The sequence below is a fragment of the Giraffa tippelskirchi genome, chromosome 2, assembly GCF_054371585.1.
Source record: "Giraffa tippelskirchi isolate mGirTip1 chromosome 2, T2T-mGirTip1v1.2.pri, whole genome shotgun sequence".
Classification (NCBI taxonomy): Eukaryota; Metazoa; Chordata; class Mammalia; order Artiodactyla; family Giraffidae; genus Giraffa; species Giraffa tippelskirchi.
In genome coordinates, this window is record NC_137276.1 from 52,560,293 (window position 1) to 52,577,227 (window position 16,935).

A 16,935-nucleotide genomic window follows, 5' to 3' on the forward strand; every position below is an offset into this window, starting at 1 on the left:
GAAGGTTTTCAGATGCAAATGTAACAGCTACAGATATGGCCCTGACCTCATGGAGACCCCAACTGGTTAAAGGAGATAGACAATAAGAAACAAATAAACTGAAAACTATTCAAGTACAGACACGGCAAGTGCTATAAAGAAACAGAACAAAATGCTCTAATAGAGAATGGTGGGGGGTGGGGGTCACTGCCCAGGAGTAAAGAAAGAGTCAGTTCTAGGGTCTTTGATGGGTTCTTTAGAGCTGAAGGCAGCTCAGAGCCCTGGCTGTGAGCCGCCATCTTCCTGGGTGTTGTTTAGCTTGGCTGGCCAAGCTGCTGTAAATCCCTTCTTCCAGATTCCTGAGTCTCTAGCCTTGGGCAATGATGAGACATCCCCCACCCCAGTAACCCTTCAGAAAAGTGTTTGCAGGCAATCTCTGAGATGAGAAAGGGAGGAATATCCCCGCCTGTGGCCCTGTGATGCCAACAGGAGCTGTAGCTTCTAACCTTGCTCAGGGCTGGTACATGCGAATTCCAAAGAACAGCAGGAAATCAGATGTCCATGTTCAAATGATGCATCTCGTAGCTAAGGCAGCCAGAGCTGCCCCAGGGGGATGGCGTGTTTTGTGAGGAAAAAATTCTCCAAGAACAATGTTTATCAAACTCCATCCCAGCAGTCATCCTGTGTGTCTGCCAGCTTCTGGCTTGCTTCTGTTCATGTTTTTTTTTTTAATTTCTTTTTCTCTACAGGCTGTGGAGACCAACCTGGCTTCCAAGGACAGCCACTGGGTCTTTGTGAATGAGGTAAGAGCCCCAGAATGGTTAAGGGTGTGGTTTACATTGAGCTCCCACCATTTGGGGAAGCACAGAGTGGCTCTGTCAGGCTCCGCTCTGACTTGAGGTGCTGGAGTGGATTCCAGGGCTTCACTGAGCGAGACAGCAGGTGAGAGAGTTGGACAGGACATGCCAAGATGCTGACCTGGAGCAGGTGGGAACCAGGAAAATAGTGCAGATTTGAGTCTAGGAGGAAGTGGTGTCAGACATTAGATGTATTGGGTGAGGGGAGGTCACCTGTCAGGGATCAGAGACTGGAGAGATGGAGGCTGGTCAGAAAACGGGATGCAGAGGGGATGTGTAAAGGAATGCAGAACAGGGTAGAGACTGCATTTCTTATAGGAGCCTGAAGATGTATGTGTGTTATGTGACTGTATATATGTAAGAGTGCATGGGTGTGAGTGTGTAACTGTGTATATTTGTGAGAGTGTGTATGGATGTGTGTGTATCAGTGCGTGCACATGTCAGTATGTGTATATGTGTATCTGTATAGGTGTGTGTATGTGTATGTGTGTACACAATCCCTGTGTAGCTGGTCAGGTAGTGGGTCAGTGTAACCTTTTAAAGGGGGTAAATGTAAATCTCTCCCCCAGGTGGCCTTCCCACTGGATTGGGCCCTGGGAGGAATGGGGACATCGAGGTTTCATGGTGGCATGGTCTCCTTTCCACCACTTACACCCTAACTGGCCTTGGCCTGCTCATGCTGCAGACATTACATGGGAGTGGCCTATAATGACATGCCCTAGCTTCCCTGAAGACCCCCCTCTGCCTGCACATCCATTCAGGAAGCACCCTCTGGGACAGTGCTTATGACTCCAGCCGGCTATTAATATAGCTGACTCTTGAAAGTGCTTCCTGGCACGGGCTTTCATCAGCCCGTGGCCTTCCGTTGCTCCTAAATTAACTGATTGATTTCTAATGGCCACATTCTAGAAGATGCAGGATTTATTGTGCAGGTAATTTATGCTTTTATGATGTGTGTTTCTTCATTAGCTCAGTGCTACCATGGCTGAAAGAGTTTTGGGTGGCTTATTTTCTTATTTTGCAGGGAGTATCAGATAGTAACTGCTTGCGAGGCCCACTTTTCATGGTTTTTGTCCACAAATTCATATCTTGTTAGCTCCATGTCTACATGGGCCAATTGGAGACCTGCAAGGTCCATTTCCCTGGGGTTGCAGATGGTTGTGCTGGTAATTAGGAGAAGGGACATGACAGCTGCTTTCTTCAGAGCCTGCCAGAGTCCTCTTTGGTCCTGGGGAGGTTTTGATCCTCTGGGCTTTGCCAGCTTCTTTATAGGTTTCTTTTGTTTCTGGAGACAGAGGCATTTTATGTGCCCCGTAAGGCATTGTCAGATACTGGCTTTATTTTTGGGAGGGCTCCTCCAAATCAGATAGCCAGGGTTTCTATATTGTCAGTCTTCAAAAAATGCTTTGTTTTTACAGTTCTAACTTATTTCCTTTTTCCTCCCCTGAATCCTGACCCACTCCAAGGACTCTCTTGTCTGTCCCTCCCACCCCCTTTCCAGGGCTGGGGTTAACACTAAGCAGTGTGAAGCGTCCCCAGGGTATTGCTGGGTGGCAGGAAGCCAGGGCTTACTTAGTGCCACCAGGAGGTATTGGGTGTGGGCACACCTGTCAGGACCACACTGGAACAGCCTCACCCAAGAGGATTGCTGAGCTCCACCCTAATCAGCAGCACATCTCACCGTGAACTCATAAACAAGTCATGTGACTGTCCCTGGGATAAATGTCCTCCAGAAGTGACCCCTCCCACTTTCTGAGTTTCCTTTTCTATGGGAAGGCCAAGTACTTGTCAGGGCATTTTGTATTTGTTACCATCCTTAGCCCTCATTCACAACCCTATATGGTAGTTATTAGCATCCCCATTTTACAGATGGGCAAAGAGAGGCTCGAACGGTTGAATTACTTGCTCAAGGTCATACAGCTATTGAAAGGTAATTTGGGGATTTTGTATGAAGACTGTTGGCTCCAGAGACCTTCACACCAAATGACACCATCCTGCAGGTAGCCCTGGCAATGATCCTTAACCTACGGTCAGGATCTGATTCCGTAAGACCAATCAGTAGGGCTCTGGTATGCATAGTGATGAGGATGCCCTTGGGCTGGCATTGGTGTCCACTCAGGGATATTCTTGAAGTCTAATATCTGATGGTAGGTCCTTTTGTAAAACTTTGACCCTTAGACTCCAGTGTGGCCTCTGGTTAATGGCTGAGATGTTTTCTAAATCACAAGTCGACTTATTCTTAGGACTTAGCCATATTCAGAACTGCTGTTTCCTAGTACAGCATGGTCCCGTTGGACACAAGTCCTATTATTCTTATGATGGTTACAGCATTACAGGCTCTATCCAAATACAGAGCCACAGGCCAATAGTTTCCCAGTTGCCTCTCTGTTTATCATATGTGATGGCTTGGAAAAAATAAAATGGGAGACAAAGAATCATGGGCAGGTATTTAGCAGTTCCATCATGATCTCCAGAATCTAGCATCTACACTGGGACTCCATCTCTCGCTTCCTGAACTGCTCACCACTTCTCTGGAGGAAGTTCAGTCCATCAGACGAGCTCAGGTCAGCGCCTCTTCCTACCACATCTTTCCCCAAAGAGGCCTCCATGGTGATCCTCCAGCTCCACCCGCTGCTTCCCTCATTCCACACAGCTCTGTCCTTCAGTTTTTCTTTCTGTATTTGACTTTCTTAATATGTTTTCCTGGATTCAAGATAAACACTCAAGGGCACATGTTTTTGTTTGTTTTCTTCATGCAGTGGTCTCCTTAATATGTCTGCACCCTCATTGGTGAATATTGGTGTTGCATATTACAGGTCTGTTTTATTTGGAGAAGGGGTAATTGGATGCAGAGAAAGGCTGTGAGTATGTGAGCCTCGCTGACAGTTTCTATAGATCCTTGGGCTCTACTGAGGGAAAGGACACTGGCAAGCAGATGTGCTTTGGGGCGTAAACTATATTTTTATCAATTGATTAAATTACACATTAACTTGGAGGGGGATGGGGGATTCAAAAGAAGTGTGAATAGCAAATTTGAACATTAGTCAAGGTGGCCACTAGGCTGTGAGTCCCCTGGGGACACGGACGGGATCCAGGTCCCCACTGAATCCCCAATACCCTGTATAAAGAGTAGATTCTCAAAAGGGTTTGGTTGAAGGCAAGTCAGTGTACACAGCACAGGGTAGAGCAAGTTGCTTTGAAAAGTACTTCCCAGTCAGCCTCCAAGAAAAAACAAAGGCAAACAATTAAGATGGAAAACCCAGGGATGGAGGGGACTGCTCTGCGTCATTCATCAGAAGCTGCCAGTTTAGGACCCATCAGACTTGACTTTGGCTCCCAGAACCTCTGTATCAGCTGATCTGGAGAGCTTCCTCTCCACGTGGCTCTGGCTTAGTGATGCACAGGTGTCCGTGTCCTCAGTGCTAGGCAGGGTCTGGATGCAGACCAGGGGGCAGAGGAGAACATCCTCCTGTGACATTCTGCGTCCCAGGCAGGACACATCTGCCTCATTGTCTGGCCTCTTGAGAACCTTGTGGAGGAAATTCTTTCACAGAACGTCTGTCTTTCCAGCCACTTTCAGAACCATCTGTGAAGGGGACTTGAAGCACTCCCTTTGTTACTGGACAGCTCTCACTGTCAGAGGAGTTCCTCCAGACATGAGAACAAAGCAAACTTTTATGCAAATGGTTCAAGAAATGCAGAAGCAGGTACATAACCCTTGTGCTTAGGTTTTGTCAACAACTGATGCTCTGAGTGGGCTCTGTTCTGTGGTTCAGCAGGTGCCCAGGGGGAGGTAGGTTCTAAGGAGGGAGGAGGCAGAGCCAGTAGGCTCTGCCCCATCACTAGCCTATTTCCATGACCCCCACATCCCATATCTTTTTCCTCTGAGCTCCAGACCCAGGGATCCAGATGCCTTCTGGACTCAGCTGCTTGCAAGCCTCATGATCACCTCCAGCTCAGTGCATCTCTCTGAACTCATCATCCTCCCCTCGCCTGTTTCTCACCTAGTGCTCCGATCCCAGGGCCCAGTGTCTCCAACCTACTGGTTGGTTCCCTAGCCAATGGAGAAAAGCCTACATCCTGCCCCCTGCCTCAGAACTCATTCTAGGATGACCCTGTAACACCTTTCCATCCTTTTCTTACTTCTTGCCCTCTGCCTGCACTCCCGTGGCTTATCCCTACAATCAGTGGGTGACTTGTTGTTTCCTCTATTTATTTTTCTTTCTTGGTTTTGGACCTTTGCTAGGATTTTCTTTTAGGCCTTGAATGACCACCTCTGACTGTCAAGGATTTACCTTTCCTGCAGGAGTTTGCTAAGTATTGCCTCTGCCAAAAGATCTCCCTGGATTTATTCATCCTTCTGCCATCCTGTACTCCTCACCCCAGCTATGTTGTGTTGGGGACTTGATACACACATCTAGCTTCTGGAACAGCCTATAAGTGAGGGCTGCGCCTCCTTTCTGTCAGGCTCCCTAGAGTCCCCAGCATGAGGGGTTCACACACAGAGGAGGTGCTGGCTTAAGGCTCCTGCTGCTACATCTGCCTCTTGCTTCCTCACCTTGACTCTGTTTTTTAATTGTCTTCATGGAGAGGAAGAGACGTTTATGACCTCCCAATCCTTCATGAACTCAGAAAGCTGTGATCCTGCTTTACGAGCTGTGGCTGTTATCATCCCAGGTTCCATTGCACCTCCCTTTCCTAGGCTTGCATTCTCCATCCTAGACCAGGGCATCAGCGGGTGATGGAGCAGCCAGGGAGGGCAGAGGAAGAACTGGCCAGGCTTCCTACAGCAGTCTCTACACTATGCCCCAGGGAACCTGTATTCTGCTAATTCATAGATGTTTTGTGGGAAAAGGATTCCATGATCAAAGAAGGCTGATAAGTTAGAGTTAAAGAGCAAAAAAAACAGGTTTCTCCTGCAGGCGCCTTCATCTCTAATGCATGCTGTGCTTTCCAAGGATGAGGTGGTGCACTCTGGCTGATACATGCATTTGTGTTTCAGACACACTTATGTGCTTTTTCTTGCAACATCTGCTCACGTCTCTGCTGGAATAGGTCTTTGGCAGGTGGTGGGGTGTCAGGGCCCATAGAATGAAGTTCAGATTCTTTCACGTGGTCCATGAGGCTGTTCATGAACCGACTTCAGAGCCCTCTCTGGTCTCAATTCCTGCCATTTCTTATCATCTAGAGCTGCTCTGCCTGTATCATGAGATATCCCTGCCACCCTGAGCAGAAGGTCATCCCAGTGTCCGAACCTCTTCAAACCCCTCTGCCCAGAATGTTCTCCTGCTATTGCCCCTGAGGCACCAGCCCTCACCTTGGCATCTTCACTGGTTTGTCACCAGCAAATATTCCATAAGGACCCTCTGAGTACAGACTTGGCTTGTGCCAGAGGAGACTCCTGTCAACGATCCAGCGAACATCATTCCAGACTTTTAAACCATTCCCACCCCAAAACACACACTGAGTTAAAGCAAATGAAAATGGGATTAGGCTACACATGCATAATGCAGGGGAGAGAAATGCTAATATACTAATTGAAGAAAGCAAGAATAAAAGACCATGATATGCATGCTGAATGAAATAGCTTTAAGAAATCTCTATTTGGGACACACAGGAAGAGACGGAGGGGAAAGATTTAATTTTTTTCTTCCTTTCATTTTGAAAATTCTAATTCTGTTCAAATATTAAGTCCCTGTAACATTTACCGTCTGAAAATTTCATTTAGCAACACTCTAAAACAATTATGTTTATTGTAATCTATTCACTGGTTTCTCTCTCCAGCCCCACTGAGGAGTCCTTGAGCACAAGGATCACATCCTAGCCAAGTTTGTAGCCCCACTGAGAGCCCAGAACCAAGACTAGGAGCTGCCATTTATCAGACATTAGATGGAGCCAGGCACTGTTTTTGAGCATCATTTTTTAAACCTATTTTTTTTTTTACTTAAAAATCAACAATTTTATTTAGGTTTAATCACATACGATAAACACACATATTTGTGTACAATTTTTGTTTGATGTATGTATACCCCTGTGAAACTGTAACGGTAATGAAGGTAGTGAACATATATATCACCCAACAGTATCCTTCTGCCCCTTAGTAATCCCCACCCCTGTCCTACCTTCCCTACTCCTCAGGTGGTTATTGTTGTTGTTTAGTTGCTAAGTTGTGTCCAACTCTTTTGTGACCCCATGGACTGTATCCTGCCAGGCTTCTCTGTCAGTGGGGTTCTCCAGGCAAAAATACCGAGGTGGGTTGCCATTTCATTCTCCAAGGGATCTTCCTGACCCAGGGATCGAACCCACATCTCCTGCATTGGCAGGCAGATTCTTTACTGCTGAGCCACCAGGGAAGCCCACTCTCCAGGTAGTCTGTTTGTATTTTCAGACGGATTGTTTGTATTTTCTAGAGATTATTTGTAGGTAAATGTTACAGATTGATTATTTGCATTTTCTAGAGTTTTATATAAGTGGAATCATACAGTATATACTCTTTTCTTCTTCTGTTTTTCTATGGCTGTTTCCCTCCAGATAATTATTTTGAGATTCACCCTTATTGCAATATATAGTAATAGTTCTTTCCTTTTATTGATGAGGCATGTTCAATTGTTTAACTATACCACAACTTGAATATATGTTTATTCTTGATTGACATTTGGGTCATCTGAGATTTTTGGTGGTTTCAAATAAGGCTGCTGTGAACATTCATGTACAAGTCTTTGTATGAACACAGGCTTTCATTTTGGGGGGAGGGTACATATTTATAAGTGGAATAACAGTGCTGTATGGCAGATGTACTTGGAGCTCTTTAAGAAACTTTCAGGTTGTATGAGAATCCCAATTGTCTCAGATCTTCTTCAATACCTGATTTAATCAGAGCTTTTGATATCAGTCATTGTAGTGGTTTGTAATGGTGCCTCCTTAAGGTTGTAATTTTCATTTCACTAGTGACTAATGATATTGAGCATCTTTTCAGGTGTTTATTTGCCACCTATATCTATAGTTTCCTTAAGGGGAAAGCTGAAATCATTGATTTGAGAACTTTATTTTTCTTTACTACTTGAAGCTTCCTTTAAGTGATTTAATGGCATCTCCAAAATTTTCATTGTTATTCAGTTCAAAATACTTTCTACATTACCTTTTGATTTCTTCTTTGACCCATGAATTGTTTAGAAGTGTTTTATCTAATTTCTAAATATTTATATATTTTTCAGAGATCTTTATCTTATTGATTTTTAATGAGCTCCATGTGGTCAGAGACCATAGTTGAATTACTTGAATATTACTTGACTCCTTTTAAATTTATTGAGACTTATTTGATAGTCCAATAGATTGTCTTTTCTGGTCAATATTTTATGTACACTTGAAAAGGATGTATAATCTGTTGTTGTTGTGAGGAATGTTCTATAAATGTCAGTTACGTCAGTTCTCTTGATAGTGTTGTTTATGTCTTCTGTATCTTTGATTATATTTTCTCTATTTGTTCTATCAGTTATTAAGAGGGGGATCAAAATAGTCAGCTTTAATTCTGAGTTTGCTTATTTCTCCTTGCAGTTTTATCAGTTGTTGCTTAATGTATTTTGAAGCTTTGTTACAAGAGTGATAAATGTTTAGCATTTTTGTGTCCTGTTGATTAATTGATCTGTTATCATTATGGCATGACTTTCCTTATCCCCCTGCCCTGAAATGTCCTTTGCTCTGAAATATACTCTATCTGATATTACTGAGGCTATTGGAGATTTATTTTGACTAGTGTTAACCTAATGTATTTTTTTCTTTCTTTACTTGTTCCTTTGAAGTATGTTTCTTGAAGGCTGTTTCTACTTGGATCTTGCTATTTTATTCATTTGGACACTACACTTTAATTCAAGTGCTTAAATAATTTAATATGAGTATAGACACAGTTGGAAAAGGCAATGGCACCCCACTCCAGTACTCTTGCCTGGAAAATCCCATGGACAGAGGAGCCTGGTAGGCTACAGACCATGGGGTCGCTAAGAGTCGGACACGACTGAGCGACTTCACTTTCACTTTTCCCTTTCATGCACCGGAGAAGGAACTGGTAACCCACTCCACTATTCTTGCCTGGAGAATCCCAGGGACGGCGGAGCCTGGTGGGCTGCCTTCTCTGGGGTCGCACAGAGTCGGACACGACTGAAGCGACTTAGCAGCAGCAGCAGCAGCAGCATAGACACAGTTAGGAGAGAGTGGAGTCCTGGAAGCCTAATGAAGAAACCATTTCAAAGAGAAGGGAGAGGTCATTGACTTCAGGTGCTACTGCCTTGAGGATGTGATGACCTTGAGGGTGAATGTTGGGAAAGGGTTGGAGGATAAATTTTCAGATACTCAACTTTTATCATTCCATTTTACAGATAAGGAACCAGAGGCTCTGAGAAAGGGACTGACTTTTTGATGTCACTTAGTAAGTGGCAGAGTCAGGATTTGAGCTTAGATATGAGTGACTGAGAATTTAAGAAACACACATCTTATGTCACACTGACCCTCTCTCACCTTTTCCCTCCTCACTCAGCATTAACTAAATGCCAAATATACGACTGAATTCCAGCAATATTTGATTTTTTAAAATAATTTGGAAGTGGTAATATAATCTTTTTGGGGAAAGTCTTATTATAATTTTTTATTGTTTATGATTAGCTTTCTTCCCTTTGTGCTATTTTACATATCAGCACCTTGTTTTTAAAATATCCTATGAAGAAGGTGAAAAAATCATGAAGAAACCCACACAGGTAAACTAATGCATGTCAGGTGAGTAGTGTCTGAAAGTAACAAACCATATTTACTAGAAATGTACTTCCCTTTGTCAATCAGAATATATCTATTTTCCTTTCTCAGCCCCAAAGGAATCTGGAAAATTAACACTTATGGTTACAGATAGATTAGGAAATATTTGTTATATAATATCATTCTTCAGTCCTTTTCAAAGCCCCATGAGAAGAGTAATTGGAACTACACAGATGGTGGCTTTGGGGCTCAGTACTGAGAAAGTGATAAGGTACTGTTGTTTTAGATCAGTCTTGGGGAACATACCATGGATAAGATTTGACTCTACTGCTGACCACTTCTTTGACTTTGGGAAATTTTTCTTAAGATTTTTTTTATGTGGACCATTTTTAAAGTCTTTATTGAATTTGTTACAATATTGCTTCTGTTTTATGTTTTGGTTTTTTCGCCCCAAAGCATGGGGGATCTTAGTTCCTTGACCAGGGATGGAACCTCCTGCATTGAAAGGTGAAGTCTTAACCATTGGTCTTCCAGGGAAGTCCCTGGGCAAATTGTTTTATTTCCTTCCTGAAAGTTTATTCTCCTTATCCACTCAGCAGAGTTTATAATAAACATCTCATGGGAAACTTATGAAGACTAAATGAGATAACTCACGAGAAATGACCAATCACAGGGTCTGTCATACAGCAGACACTCTTAAAAGATAGCTTTTCTTATTAACAATCAACTAATGTTCTGAAGGCAAGTTTGTTTTTGGAACTTAATCAAGGAAGTACTGATATTTAAGGACTTGGTAACAAGGAATACATGTCTTTACGAGGAGTGTAGGGGGTTGGGGACATAACTTGATTCATTGCCTGGATGAACTTGAATTGCAGTATTTATAATGTGTTTTTTTCTTCCTGGAACTCTAGTTCTCCTAACTCTATTTTTCAAACTCCTATGCATCCTTTATGACTCATATCAAATTACCCTTTCCCCATGTTGCAACACCTCTTGATTTCTTCTAAAACCTTTCCTTCTTTCAGTGCCACAGAGAACTCAGGCTGTGCTTCTTTAGTGGTCCTTAACTTCTTGCTCTGTCTCCTATTTCCCTGCCTGGATCTCTAACTCTTGACCACCTATCATTAATTTAGCATCTGTGTATCCAACACTTGTGAGGCACTTGGGGTGCTTATGAGAATCAAAGAGAGATGCTCCTCACCCTCAAAGAGCTTGTATGATTGTGGGTAGGAATGTGTACCTAGCTCACTGAACTACAGGTAGGCAATATTGTAGGAGCCACTCCAGATCCTCTGCAATTGGCACTCAACTTCAATCTCCCTGCAGACAAAATGGCTCAGCCAAACCCCTACCATGGCTGTGGAATCAGACTCCATGTTTCAGACATGAGTCAGTTGTTTCCAACAACTGTTGTTTTGCAGAGTTTTGACAGAAGAATGCTTGGAAGAAGCATTGGAAAAGGGAGTGCTGACACTTAGGGAGTTATAAAAATAGCTTTAATTACCATGTACAGCAAATGTTCTGAAAACTAAAGGTTAGTGTCTCTACCTTTCTGCATTCCCATCCATCGCTCTTCCCACAAATGGATTCTGATGGATTCAGATGAACTTGTTGCTTGTGCCAGAAAGACCCTATTATCTGTGCCTTCTACCCTGTTATTACACCTCCTTTGCCAGGCTGGATAATCATCAGGCACCACACAGAGAAGTGAAAAGCAAGTGTGTGTACACATACACACACACACAGCTACTGCCTTTATGTGCAGCTCCTGGTGGAGCTCCCAGGGAGAGTCCTTTCAAAACTGGAATATGAAAGCAGGAATGAAGACAGGAGGACACTTAAACCACCAGAACTTCTTGAGCAGTGTCTTAAATGATGTATGAGGGCTCATAGAGCCCATAAACTCAGCTTTGGGTTTTTTTTTGTTTTTCTGCTGTCTCAAACCAGATGATACGCACACTGGAGTAACCTGTCTCTTAGAGCTGGTTGTAGAATATAAAGTGAGTATCGTGCAGCAAGGGGAAGAAACCCTTTAATTGTCAGTGATCAGAACTGTGAGGCAGTTTCCTACAGCCCTAGAGACTAGCTTGTCAGTTACCACAGCAACGAGAGATTGAGGACCAGATGCTGCCACCATCATGCCTGATGTCACTCCTGGTCAGCCGTAGAATGGGCCTCCTGGTCAAGGATTGCTGAAGAGCCCGCCTTGTGAGGTCAGTGAGTTCTGAACAACCTCCTCCCACCCTCAGATCTCTGCTTGTTTGCTGTGGGGTATTGCATAAAACGGTGAGCCAGGTGGTTTGTCCTCAGAAGCGAGGAGACTCACATCATTGAGTACCTACTGTGTGCCATGCCCTGCTTTGAATGCTTTATAGGCAAAACAAGTGATATCTTCCCATGAAATCCCATTTAAAGAGACTGCAAGAAATTTGAAGCTATTTTAACAGGAGCTTCCTCCCTACATGTGTGCGTGCTAAGTCCCCTCAGTTGTGTCTGACTCTGTGCAACCCTATGGACTCTAGCCTGCCAGGCTCCTCTGTCCATGGGATTCTCCAGGCATAAATACTGCAGTGAGTTGCTGTGTCCTCCTCCAGGGGATATTCCTGACCTAGGGATCAAACTTGTGTCTTTTATGTCTATCCACACTGGCAGGTGAGTTCTTTACCACTAGTGCCACCTGGGAAGCCCAGATATCTCCTTACCCTCAGGAAACTGTGTAAATTTTGGGTTTTACACTGTCAAGGTCAATCATAGAAAGATCTCCATGGACACTCAGGAAGTTCCAATTCACTTGCTTAGGGATAGTGATATTTTTCCTGAGCCTAAGAGACCCCATGCTGGGGACCCAGCCCTTCCTAAGTGGCCACCAACCATTCCTCTCACATATTCTGCCCCTGGGACTAACCTGGATCAGGGATGGGTAGGCTACAAGCTTCCCTTTTGTTACATCTATATCTACTGGAAACTTCCTGGTTCAGGCTACTTGACCACCCTCCATTCTCCAAGCCACAGAGGGCTTCTCAATCAGCTGTCATCTCAGTTCACCTGTATTCAAAGAAAATATTTTGGGAGAAAGAAGAGCACAGACTTCCTAGAGCATGAGGTATTCCTGACCTCTGTTTGGGCAGGTGTGTGGTGGAGGGGGAGGGACAGGGATAGAAGGAAAATGGAGAAAAATTGCTCTCATCCTTTCTGATTCTTCTACAATACTAAAACAAAATACACAAAATCAATATACCATTAAAATTATCCTGTCAAACAGCTTTATACATGTAGCTTGTTTGGCCAGATTGAAGTTTTCCTGTTCTGTTCAGTGTTATGTCCTACAGTTGCCAATTAATGATGTATCATTAGCATTTTATCAACTCAGTAAATAGCATTTGGGATAACATGTAATAGCCTTGCAGTAGTCTGTCACTTGGAGGAATTGTAATGTAGGTAAATATTCACCATTTTTGGAAACGTGGGTTAATTAATGCTACTGCAAATAATATAGTGATGAACATCATTATACCCAGATCTGCTGATGTATCTAATTTCTTATGATGGTAAAGTATTTGTTTCCGAGTATGGGAGCTCCCAAAGACATGAGTGCCTTATATCGGAGTGCCTGTCTCATCCCACTCTTATGTCTTGTGAACATGAATCTAATCAACATAGACCAATATATATTAGTTTTCCATTTTTAGAAATTTTTTAGATGAAAAAAGTTCACACTGCCTTGTTTTAATTTGCATTTCTTTGCTTATTAGTCAAGTCAAACACTTTGAACATTTACTGGTTGATCATGCCTATTTCTAATTTTGTGACTTGCTTGCTTCTGTCCTTTGTGTGAATGTATTCATCTTTTGTTATATGACCAGATCTTTCCAACACTAAGAGATACATTATTTTTAAAAATACTCATTCATTTGGCTGCACCAGATTTTCATTGCAGCATGTGAACTCTTAGTTGAGGCATGTGAGATCTAGTTCCCTGACCAAGGATTGAACCTGGGTCTGCTGCCTTGTGAACATGGAATCTTAGCCACTGGACCACCAGGAAAGTCCCTAAGAGATATATTATTAATACAGGAAGACTGATAATAAAATTGAGGCCTAGAAAATGTGTGAGGTTAAAAGATAAGCTGGAATTTTCAGCTCAACTTGGTCTCATTTCAAAACCGGTGTTATTTCCACATAGTGTTGCTTTTGAATCAGCCCAGATCTACCTTAATGGGAGATACATATTGATTTATGTCTTTTAAGGGTCAAATTTCCTGCACCAAGGCAAGGAAATATTCCAGTTACTATATTGGATTAGATCATTTTAATTTCTGCATCAAAACTTGGTTTTGAAACTGAAATAGAATTTTCTATTAACCTTGGTTAGGAAACAGAAAAGTCATGAAACTTTCCCTAATTTTCATCCAATGGAGTAAATGAGCAGGGTCAAAAGGCCAGTGGAAGACGTTAAGTCGCTTTTATGATTAAACTTGAAGAATCCTGCTTTTTCAGGCCTTGGCTCTGTTCTGTGGGAGTCTTCAGTGGCCCCCACATGAAGCCCCTCCAGGAAGACTTTCAGGGAGTGGGTGACCACTCTCCTTCCTCTTACGGGGTGTTAGAAGCATATCCGGATTCTCTTTTCCCCTCAAGGAAATGTTCCTCTCTAAATCCTCTTTCCTTCCATTTTGACTCTTCTGGAATTTTTATATCTTTCTTGTGGGTGAGAATTTTTGGAATCAAGAAATTGATTCTCAGTCATTTCCCTTGGCCCATCTGCCTATGCACCAGGCACTTCACTGTGGAATTTCATATCATTAAAACTCGGTGCCTCCGAGGGAAATTCCAATTTAGTATAATGGTTCAGTTTAATATAAAATGACATTTCCTCCCCCAAATATTGCCTACAGGAAGAAGGGCTCTATTATCCATTAGATTTTTGTATCTCAGCTCACATGACACAGCCCTGGGAGGGATGTGTACCCTAGGTGAGAAGCAGTCACAGCAGCTAGGACTGGGAAGTGTGGTGACAGTGGGGTGTGAAATTATGGACAGACCTCTAATAAAGGGGCAGTGACTTGGAGTAGAAGGTGGTGGTGCCTGAGGGAGGTTATGAGGTGATCCAGCTGCATCTCTTGCTACAAAGTCTTTTGTTTTCACTCTGAGTGAGCTGAGGAGCCGCTGGGACGTTCTGAGCAGAGAGGTCATATGATCTGAATTATACTTTAGAAGGACCACTCCTGACTTCTGTATTGAAAATACATTGTGGGAGTTGGGGTGAAAAAAGTTTTAAATTAAGGCCTTTAGGAACTTCCCTGGTGGTCTAGTGGCTAAGACTCCACACTCCCAAAGCAGGGGGCCCGGGTTCGACCCCTGGTCAGGGAATTAGATCCAACATTCTGTGACTTAAGATCCTGTGTGCTGTAACTAAGACCCAGTGCAGCCAAATAAGTAGATAAAGAATTATTTTTTTTTACATTAGGGTTTTTAATTAGAGATGATGGTGGCTTGGTATGGGCTGATATGCACATAGGAGGTGAGATGTGCTCAGATTCTATAATTTTGAAGGTAGGGTTGACAGATATTGCTGACCAAACTGATGCAAAGAAGGCAAATGGCTAGTCTAAGGGCAGGCTTCTAGCAAGCGTTTAAATCAGGGAAAGGGAGATGAGAGTTTAGGGTGTGAGTGAGGTGAGTGGTAGTTTATGTAGGGTGCTCTGGCTTTGAACCCAGGCATTCTAGCTCACTTGCTTATACTCTTATTTTTTTTACAAGCTTTTGGATGTAAAATCAACATTAAAAATACCACATAATTTGATGAGTTACAATTTGGAGTTTTGACATATATACTTGTGAAACTATCACCACAATCATGATAATGCACATTTATATTACCAGCGAGGGTTTTCTTATGCCCCCATGTAATCAATTTCTTCCTCCACCTGATCCCAGGCAACCTCTAATCTGTTTTATGGCACTGTAGATTAATTCACATTTTCTAGAATTTTTTATCAATGGATTTACATTGTTGTTCAGTTGCTCAGTGGTGTTCGACTCTTTATGACCCCATGGACTACAGCACACCAGACTTCCCGGTCCTTCACCATCTCCCAGAGTTTGCTCAAACTCATGTCCATTGAGTCAGTGATGTTATCCAATCATCTCGTCCTCTGTCGTACCCTTCTCCTTCTGCCTTCAGTCTTTTCCAGCATAAGAATCTTTTCCAATGCGTCAGTTCTTGTCATCAGGTGGCCAGAGGATTGGAGCTTCAGCTTCTGCATCAGTCCTTCCAATGAATATTCAAGACTGATTTCCTTTAGGATTAACTGCTCTGATCTTGCAGTCCAAGGGACTCTCAAGAGTCTTCTCCCAACACCACAGTTTGAAAGCATCAGTTCTTCAATGCTCAGCCTTTTTTATGGTCCAACTCTCACATCCATACAGACTACTGGAAAAACCATAGCTTTGACTAGACTGACCTTTGTTGGCAAAGTAATGTCTCTGCATTTTAATACGCTGTCTAGGTTTATCATAGCTTTTCTTTCAAGGAGCAAGCATCTTTTAATTTCATGGCTACAGTCACTGTCCTCAGTGATTTTGGAGCCCAAGAAAATAAATTTTGTCTGTTTCTATTATTTCCCCATCTATTTGCCATGAAGTGATGGGACCAGATGCCATGATCTTTGTTTTTTGAACATTGAGTTTTCAGCCAGCTTTTTCACTCTCCTCTTTCACCTTCATCAAGAGGCTCTTTAGTTCCTCTTCTCTTTCTGCCATAAGGGTGGTATCATCTACATATGTGAGGTTATTGATATTTCTACCAGCAATCTTGATTCCAGCTTGTGCTTCATCCAGCCCAGCATTTCTCATGATGTACTCTGCATATAAGTTAAATAAGCAGGGTAACAATATACAGCCTTGATGTGCTCCTTTTCCAATTTTGAACCAGTCCGTTGTACTATGTCCAGTTCTAACTGTTGCTTCTTGACCTGCATATAGATTTCTCAAGAGGCAGATAAGGTGGTCAGGTATTTCCATCTCTAAGAATTTTCCACAGTTTGTTGTGATCCACACAGTCAAATAGAGTACATATTATTTTTTCCCAGCTTATTTCACATGGCATAGTGATTTTGTCATTCATTTATACTGTAGTGTATGTTGATGCTTAATGTTAATATACGGTGTGAAGTAAGGGTTGATGTGAAAGATCTTTTTTTATTTAATTTTTGCACATGGATATTTAATTGTTTCAGCATCAATTGTTGAAAATAGTATACTTTCTCCTTTGAATTCTTTGCTGAAAATCAATTGGCATTCAGTATTTGGATCTATTCCTGGACTCTTTATTCTGTTCCACTGGCCTTTATGTTTA

At 42.7% G+C, this 16,935-nt stretch overlaps 1 protein-coding gene across 3 annotated transcripts in view; it reads left to right on the top strand.

Annotated features, from left to right (window-relative positions):
* GRID1 (glutamate ionotropic receptor delta type subunit 1) overlaps window positions 1–16,935 on the top strand; it is a 677,264-nt gene that overhangs the window by 398,177 nt on the left and 262,152 nt on the right. For all 3 annotated transcript variants that reach the window (XM_081563134.1, XM_081563129.1, XM_081563135.1), the window contains exon 5: window positions 729–782. In XM_081563134.1, the coding sequence (XP_081419260.1) occupies window positions 729–782 (54 nt within the window). The remainder of the gene's footprint in view (window positions 1–728; window positions 783–16,935) is intronic.